This window comes from Vicia villosa, unplaced genomic scaffold (genome assembly GCF_029867415.1).
Source record: "Vicia villosa cultivar HV-30 ecotype Madison, WI unplaced genomic scaffold, Vvil1.0 ctg.004267F_1_1, whole genome shotgun sequence".
Taxonomy (NCBI): domain Eukaryota; kingdom Viridiplantae; phylum Streptophyta; class Magnoliopsida; order Fabales; family Fabaceae; genus Vicia; species Vicia villosa.
Genome location: NW_026706401.1, coordinates 164,977 through 174,756, shown reverse-complemented (window position 1 = coordinate 174,756; position 9,780 = coordinate 164,977). Strand labels below are relative to the sequence as shown.

General features: G+C 34.9%; 1 protein-coding gene across 1 annotated transcript; it reads left to right on the top strand.

Annotated features, from left to right (window-relative positions):
- Window positions 1-2,352: 2,352 nt before the first annotated feature.
- On the top strand, window positions 2,353-5,118 carry LOC131641920 (putative FBD-associated F-box protein At5g22720). The gene is made up of 4 exons (XM_058912217.1): window positions 2,353-3,069; window positions 3,413-3,512; window positions 4,891-4,945; window positions 5,043-5,118. The coding sequence occupies exons 1-4, from the start codon at window positions 2,353-2,355 to the stop codon at window positions 5,116-5,118; spliced, it is 948 nt and encodes a 315-aa protein (XP_058768200.1).
- Window positions 5,119-9,780: the final 4,662 nt, after the last annotated feature.

The following is a 9,780-nucleotide window of genomic DNA, read 5'->3' as shown; positions in this document are numbered from 1 at the left end:
GGTAACCTCGTGTGACGGTGCAGTAGGATGATGTGTGGGAACTTCGTGCTCTTCTTCTTCGACGACTGGATTGGCCGGAACCGCCATGCGCTTCGGCTTTTCTTTTCTCTTGTTCCCTCCAATTTTAAGCTACGGGAGAGTGAGAAATGGAGATTGTGTTGCTTGAATTGATTTTGCTACCTCGATTAGACTTCGCACACCAAAACTGTGCAACTTGCTCATTCTTCGCCTCCATTGATGAATGAGGGTCTAAGGTTACGATTGGATTTGGAGGAGGAGGTAAATCTTACAAGTCTAGGTTTAGACGATAATGGAATCGAAGAATGTTGGATTTTGTTTCCAGGTTTGTTTGAAGGTTGAACGATTGGGATTATGGTTTTACGCTGGATTTTGGTTTCCTTTAATTTGCTTGAAGTTGATACTTGGGTCTCTTTTTCATTTTAATTAATTAATTTTTATTTAATTTTTAATATAATAATAATAATAAAAGGAGGGAAACGAAAAATTTGAGGGAAACGAAAAAAGGGAAAATCTGGCGGGGTAAAATTTTTTAGGTTTGGGCCACAATTTGTAATCAAAATTATAAGGCCGCGGTTTTCCTTTTGCGGCTAAAAATATCAGCAGTTGTCTAACCGTGGAAATTGAAGGAAAGGCCACAGTTTCAAACTCCGGATTCAATATTTTATAACATAATTCTACGCTTTGAAAACCCTGACCAAATCATATATGTGGCCACAGTTTCTGAGTTGTGGAAAATTTTAACGTGGCCGTAAGCCAAAAATGTAGTAGTGTCGGTATGGCTCTATGTCCTTATTCTCAACTTCGATGACAAAGATTTGAATGACTTTCAGACATTTCACAAGTTTGTTTATTCAATCAAGTTCTATTTGCGAGTCAAAAGGCCACGATCCAATCGTTTAACTTGAAATTAGGCTACTATTCTTGCTTCAAACAAAGAGAATTGAATAGAATTTTTAAATTTGTGGTGCAACGAGGAGTCAAGAATCTTAACTTTGACTTGTCTGGTAAACTGGTTGTTGGTGTTGTTATTGTTGGGGACATGGTGAGTTTATTTCCATTTTCTGGGATCTGTTATGTTTTTGCCACAATTGACGAGTGTATAAATTACGGAGGTGAAGTGGTAGATTAATAAAATAAGGTTCAGCAATTAAAGACAAATCGATGCTGAAATCCTTCATTCTTTTTGCTTGATGTTTTAAGTCCTTGAGAGACCCTTTAACCTAGGAGATCCTTGTTGATTGTTACTTAACATCATCTGGCATGGTGAACAGAAATCATAGTTCATGTCCTAATTCCCTCCTATCCTTTCTCTTTTATGTATGTTGGAATTGCAGGAGAGCTTGGAAATGAGTAATCTTCTCTCTATGAATTTTGGCTCCTTTTAGGAAGAGAGTTTCTTGAAGATAATATTGGTGAATCTAATCCTTCAACTTCATTTTGTTTCTGAATATGTCTAAGCTTCAGTTGTCATCTTCCACCGTTCTACCATGTGAGCTGAAAGACGAGTCTAAATCTTCAATGAATGCCATCTGGGATACAGTAACATATATATTTATCTCTCCGTGATCGCAATGTGATCGCAATTTGATCATTCTTCAATATTTATAGTCATTTTCTTAGCTATGCTTTAGGATAAGTAACAAGTGATGCTTCCAAGAAAGAACTTCAAGATTTGACAAAGAATCTCAACAGTGTGTTAAAATCAAAACAATCTGCAACGGAAGAGGTAAGGTTTTGAAGAATCAAGCGAAAGCGGCAGAAAAAAGGTAGAGTCTAAGTTTCATTCTACTAGTAAGATCATATTGATAGTTGACCAATTTGCTTCTCTAAGCGGTAAAATCAATGAATCTGAAGATTTTATTGAGAGGACAGAAGCAACTGTCATGCCTCAGGTGGAAGCAATCAACACAAGAAGATATGAAGTGGAAAAAAGAGTGGAACATATTCTTAAAGCAATTGATGAAATAAAAGCAGGTCCGTTTGGCTTTAGTAATGCATAAATGGCAGATTCAGCAAAACACACATTGTGCCTCACACTCTTATTGCAGCAAGTTTCATGTTTTCTTCTTTTTGTATGTATCAGAGCCTGCAACTCTTAATCTCATATTTCCATTCGAATTTGAAAGCTGATATAAAATTTGCAACAAGAAAGTGAAGGATCTGCCACAACTAACACTTCTCCTCCAAAGAAAACATACAAAGAGAAGAGAAAGTAAATTATCAATGATAGAAAACATGCAAAGAGAATAGAAAGTAAATTACCAATGATAGAAAACATACAAAGAGAAGAGAAAGTAAATTAACACTTTTGGCCGCCCACAGTTAAAAATCATGTCTTATGGCCGTTCAATTCCGACAGAGGATAGAATTAGCGACTTGCCGGAGTCAATTCTCTGCCACATTCTATCCTTCCTTCCAACCAAATCCGCTGGAACCACAATGATTATCTCAAAGAGATGGAAACCGGTATGGCTCGCTATCCTTATTCTTAACTTGGATGACAAAGCATTCAATAACTTTGAGACATTTCGCAAGTTTGTTTATTCAATCATGTTCTCTTTGCGAGACCAAAAGACTTCGATCCAATCGTTTACCTTGAAATTAGGCTACTATTCTCGCTTCAAACAAGGAGAATTGAATAGAATTTTTAAATTTGTGATGCAACAAGGAGTTAAGAATCTTAACTTCGACTTGTCTGGTAAACCGCGTTGTATCAAATTACCTCCTTGCATTCTCAGTTGTAAGACACTTCAGGTTCTTAGATTGGAAAACATAAAAATGTGGGATTTTGATCAAGTGAATTTTCCTTGTCTCAAAACTCTTCATTTGAATAACGTTGATTTCACATCTCCTAAATATTTTGCAAAGTTTCTATATGTCTGCCCTATTCTAGAAGATTTGAATGCAAAATCACGTACCTTCCAGAAATCAATCGGTCCCATGGAAAACTTGAATGCTTTACCTAATTTGGTCAAAGTAAAGATTTGTTATAATACGGATATTCCGATGTCTTTGGTTTGTAAGACGAGAATTTTGCATATAGAACAGGTATGAATGTTATCCTACTGAGTATTCACTATTTGCATTGAATATACATTAATTAATTAATTGTTTAATCTATATGCTCATAAGCTATCAAATAGAGTATACATTTCTAACGTTCTATTGTGTGCAACTCACGCAGATATGGGGCATGACTTGGAAACCACTTCCCATGTTTCACAATTTGACTCACATGGAACTTACTTTTTTGATTAGCTTACTAAAGAGGAAGTGCAGGTCGTTGATAGAAATACTCCCCCCATATTTTCCCAATCTTCAACATTTTAACATTAAGTTAAATTTTATGAATATAAGGGGTGCAACATATATTTGTTCTGAATGTTCGAAGGTTATTCCACCCAATGCCACCATTACTCCAGAATGTCTCTCCTCACAGCTTAAAACACTTAGCATTCAATGTTCCACAGACACAAAAAACATCAACAATTGTGAGTTCCAGTTTGTAAAATATATTATGCAACATTCAAAAGTACTAGAGACTGTGAGAGTCAAAAGTACCCGCCTTAAAACGAACCAAATGTTTATGAAGTTATCTTAATGCACAAGGAGCTCTCCAACATGTAAACTTTTATTTGGTTGATGATGACAGTTATGTTGTGGTTTTCTTTTGAAAGAGTGTGTAGTGGTTTTTCATGGAATAAGTTTTCAAGAGTAAAATCATATATTTTCTCTTATTTATTTTATTGTGTGGTGTAGTCCGCTTGTTGATTCTATCAATACTGGCGAAATATATAACAGTTATGTATTTTGATTGTTAGTTGATTGCTCAAAACTTAAAAATGTATGGTGTTTTGATGTATGAACATATAATGTACCTATTAAGTTTTATTTTTAAGGTAAGCCATTAACTTTTTCTTGGTGTTTAGGTAAGATGAAGTATCACATAATTCGTCAGATTACAAAAATTGATATGTTTTTGAAATTGGTGATTTGTAAAGTCTTTCAAGTTTTTTTTGTTAGGTTGTAATGTTAATGGTTATTAGAGTTTGACCTAACTCATCCTTACAAAACCGGTTGGTAAGGTGAGGAATGTCCCTCTATATATATTCTTTGAAAGCTCTATCTCTAGCCAATGTGGGACTTTAGGATCTTCCTAATACACCCCCTCACGCTCAGCACTCTTTTGGGCTTGGTGCGTGGATATTAATGGTGGGCGGCCCATGGTCCGATCGATAGGCTCTGATACCATATTAGAGTTTGACCTAACTCATCCTTACAAAACCGGTTGGTAAGGTGAGGAATGTCCCTCTATATATATTCTTTGAAAGCTCTATCTTTAGCCAATGTGGGACTTTAGGATCTTCCTAATAATGGTGAAGTATTGTCAGATGAATGACACTTACTCAATTTTGAGTCTTGGGTTGGGGCAAGTGAGAATTTGATGCCGATTAATAGTGTTTGACTGTTTGTCTGTCACAACAAACTGGATTTTATTGTGTGGTAGAATGACATTGATAAGGGATAAAGGATGTTGTTTGTGAATTTTAGGTTATGCGTGTCTGACTTCGTGTGTTGTGTGCCTCACTATGATTCAGCTTTAATATTTTGTTTGTTGTATGGATCACTCTGTTATAGGTGTGGATGGTTCTATGTTGTTGAGTGCAAACTAGTATTCGGCATATCATCGGTTCTATACGTCAGCATTTTATCACTGAACTCTTGAATCACTTATATGCAATGGCTTTTAGCACATATAGTGTTCAAATTCATTAGTTAGTTAATGTAGTTTATTTCCGTTAGAATTAAATGTTAACACTTCAACTGCTATTATTGAAGTTCTCCTTTTTATTTTATTGTATTATGTAGTCCGGTTGTTAATTCTTCAAGAATCAACACATTTGGCTAATGATGGAGAGAATTGGTAATATTCAATTGCCAAATATATTGTAATGAAATTTTGATTATTATGTTAATGTATGGTTGTGCTATTTACATTTAAATTCTATGTCATAACATAGGCTTTCTTTGGACAGAGAGGTTACTGAGAGTGCGGGTTCTCGTTATGGCGCGCTCTTAATGGTAATGGCTTTCTAATGTTAGTACTTTCCAACTGCTACTTACATTGCATTACAATGAGTCTTAAGTTGTTGTAGCTTCTTTGTATCTTATCTGCTTTTTAATGGCAATAACCAATAGATAATATTAATTAGCCGTTGAGGGAAGTATTCAAACAAAGCTCAAATGCTTTGTATAGGAAGGGATGGGAATGGGTTTGAATATTGTGGAGAAGACTAGTAAAAGTCACAAGCATGATCGCAGATATATATGTAAATCTTCAGTGAATGCCATCTGGGATACAGTAACATATATATTTATCTCTCCGTGATCGTAACGTGATCTCTATTGAAGCCACATAAGCTGCAATTCTCTGCAATATCATGGATTGCAAAACAGCTGTAATCTCGATTGAAAACCAATCTTGCAAGTGGTGATATGTAAGTAAAAAGTCGTTGATAAACTTTCATTGTGATGAGAAATGAGAACTAAAGATCAACTACAAATAGCTTGTCGTCTTACTGCTCTGCCACGAATGATAGCTTGAAGCTTCACAATTCCCTTCAATTCCCTCAAAGCTTTCCTTGCCTTCAATATCTCATCAATCAGTGAATAAGTTTATGGAGAATACTAGTGGAAGTTGCAGCCATGTATGTTGGAATCGCATGAAAGCATAAGAAAACCAAGCAAGAAAGTGAAGGATCTGCCACAACTAACACTTCTCCTCTAAAGAAAACATACAAAAAGAAGAGAAAGTAAATTATCAATGATAAATTTGCGCTAATGTTACGATAAAGAGTGACAAAAAGGTGCGTCAACGAATCAACAAGGACATTAATCTAAGGCATAGATTTATCGGGTGCAGTCACCGTGCATAGATAAAAATCTATGCACCGTGCATAGATTATTATGGACCCTTGGATCATTAGATCAAATTCTAAACATCAATTGTTATTACTCAATACTCAATACTGGATTAAAAACATGATCCGATGACTTAGATTGACTTATGCATGGTGCATAAGAAAAAATCCTTATGCATATTAGCCAATGCCAGATTTATCTACTACTCATGCTGTAACTAGTTTGGCAAAGAGGTTTAATGAAGAAAATTAACAAAGTTTAATCTACACTTGTGCAACAATTCTTAATGAGACTCTTGGACTTTATGTTTCCTACAAGAATCATCCTCGCATAGACCATAGACAACAACATTCTTGGCATTCTTGTGTAACAAGTTATGGTGCCAATCATTATTTACTTTTTTCTGTTGCGAGATGTATTATTTTCTTGTGTAACAAGTTATGGTGCCAATCATTATTTACTTTTTACTCATTTTTCTGTTGCGAGATGTATTATTTTCTTGGCATTATTTACCTTTTACTCATTTTTAACCTCAAATTAATAAAAAAATATCAATACAACTTAGGAATAGTTTTGTCAAATTGTTCTAATTTATCCAATCACTAAAAAAATACAAAAATAAGAAGGATCAAAATGAACAAAATCAAATCTTTTTGTATTCATTCATTAGAGATTACATGAGATTGAAATTATATTCAAAAGTCCGTGGATACATTCCAAATCTACACAAACTGGTCCTCAAAGATACAAATCAACCTCAAATATTTCCTAAACTATGAAATCAATTTCAATCTGTACAAAATCATTCCAAAATAAAGCAATAAGATTCAATTCTAAAACCTAATTCTTACCTATAAGTACCTAAAAAATTTACACATAGGGGACACCAATTGCACCAAGTATTTATTCTCTCACACTGAATCACAAACCAATTCTCACATTGAGAAAAAATTCCACACAAAAACACTCATTCATTCACGACCTCATAACCAAGACCCTCCACGACTCCACCTGCAACAAACTTCGATGTACGCCCTCCGTGTGCAACAGGATTGTGTATGCGAGATGCAGCGAACCTGAAAGAGAGACGAATGTACCGTGAATCAAAGATTTAGCGTGCCAAGTTGTTGTGTCTTAATCTAACAACTAAGACATATATACATCTTATTGTTGTATCCAATCCAATTCCCTCACATCTATTCATTCTACCCATTCTTGAGACAGCACATAAAAGGAGAAATATTGGTGAAAATCAAAAGCATTGAAATGAAGATGAACCAGAAAGGGACTTGCAGAGTTAAATCTGTCAAAGAAGGACATTGAGAAGAGCCTGTGGCTTGAACAGAACTCAAATTACGATGTAGATAAATCTATTCACAAACTGAGAAAAAAGTTATGAATTTCGATTATAGACTACCAACAGTAAGCAAATTGTAATGAACTCAATTAGAAGTATTGCAATGAAAAGTACTGTTGTATTGACTTCCTATGGCATGTAAGTAGCAGCTGAAAAACATAGCGCATAACATGATGACTTTGTGAATGGAAAGTTTCCTTAAAAGGCAACATCACTAATATTATTGATATCTATAACTCCAAACAAAATTAGTGATGTTGCCTTTTAAGGAAACTTTCCATTCACAAAGTCATCATTTTTTTCAACCATGAGGGCGACCCCACAAGTCTGCTAATATTTTTTTTTTGTGTTCTTCAAATTTCATTAAAAAAACACATTTTATTATATGGTTTGTCCACTCTTTCATAACAATGTCTAAGCTTATTCCATGAATGAAAATTGTTGGTTGCATTTGCAAGCTTAATAAAAAATTAAATAAAAAAATAAAGTGGCTAACCAATAAAACTCTAAAAATCTATTTCATCTCATTATGCACATTACATAGGATTTCATACTAGAAAAAAAACAACAAACCAAACTCTCCCGAGGCTACCAGGCTAGTGCTAAATAGATAGGTAATAGATATTGATAACAAGGATACCGTAGTGACACATATCCGCATTTCGCAGACAAAAACTCCCTCCTATGCAAAATCAATATGAATTATGCCATTATAACTCGTCCTACACTCTTTGTTCTTTTTCACCACTTTTTCATTCTAGCGCAATCACATTAAGCCCGTTATCCGTACACATTCATAGTAAGGAAACCGGTTAGCGACTATGATCCTTTTCATTAGTACAGGGTACTGGTTACAAAAGTGGCACACCCCTTTTTATAACCCATCGCAATTGTGGGGGATCGGACCGTAATCCGCCCTACCGAGTCCAATACCAGAGACCAATGGACCAACTAACAATGGGCGTTACTGTTTTTTTTAGAATCAACAACCGTTGGGCTAAATGACCGGGTGAGGGTCACCTAACTTAGAAGGTGTATTCCTTTTTTTTTCAATTTAATCGAACATTCATTCGTTATTTTTCAGGATCATTCACTTATATTCATCGGCCTCCAAACGTAGACGTGCTTAAGATGGTGCCGACTGCTAGTATAAACTACTTAAGAGGCTACTTCAAAACTTGGAACTCGAGGTCTCGGCATAATGGTTATTCAAATCGAACACACATACTTAGGGAATTTAAGGTGTTAGGACGGTACCGATATTATCAAAACTTTCCTAAGTCTACTTAACATAGCTTAGACGGCAATGGTGAGATGGGCAAGTCTTCTTCTTCTTCTTCTTGGATAGTTGGCATGATAGATAATCTAGACGTCTTGGTTTGAAAGTTTTGACGGCGAATATAAGATTGTGATGTCGATACCCTTTTGGACTCTATAGCCCTCTTATTTGCAAGCTTAGCCTCCAATACTCTTTTGTTCTTCATTAAATTCTTCATTGCCGTATTCAAGAGTATAATGTCGCTACTTGTGTATCTTATATTTTCACCCTCGTGTATCTTAGATGGCATTGGTGAGACGGACGAGTCTTCTTCTTGGATGGTAGTCATGATGGATAATTTAGACGGCATAGTTGGAAAGTTTTGACGACGAAGATAACATTGTGTTGTCGATACCCGTTTGGACTCTATAGCCCTCTTATTTGCAAGCTTAGCCTCCAACACTCTTTTGTTCTTCATTAAATTCTTCATTGCCGTATTAAAGAGTATAATGTCGTTACTTGTGTATCTTATATTTTCACCCTCGTCTATCTTAGATTGCATTGGTGAGACGGACGAGTCTTCTTCTTGTATGGTAGACATGATGGATAATCTAGACGGCTTGGTTTGAAAGTTTTGACGACGAAGAAAACATTGAGTTCTCGATACACGTTTGGACTGTATAAACATTTTATTTGCAAGCTTAGCCTCCAACCCTCCTTTGTTCTTCATTGAGTTTTTCATTGCGGTTTTTAAGAGTATCATGTTGTTACTTGTGTAACTTATATTTTCACCCTTGTTTTTGTAATCATGGTTTTTCTTTGATTTTGACATTGGTGACAACGTTGCTTTGGATGATGGATTCATTTTACTGTATAAGAGTAGTTACTATCTGAATTAGGCTTTTTCTTGTGACTTTTTATATGAAAATGAGTCTAAAGAATGAATTATAATTTTGTGGTTCTCCATTAAATAGGTAGATTAGTTAGATAAAGGCTGTTATTTTTTTAAGGAAAAGTTTGTTAAAAGAGATTTGAAATTAAGATTATAAATAATTGAAATCTATTGACTTGACTTTTAAATTATGTAACCATCTTTTTTTCACACTGTGTTTGCCGTTGTTACCTCACGTATAATTTAAAATAAATCTAAAAAAAAATTGGTTTATAAAATTGAATAAAAAATATTAAACGTATTTATTATTTAGTATTTTAGTAAGTCTAC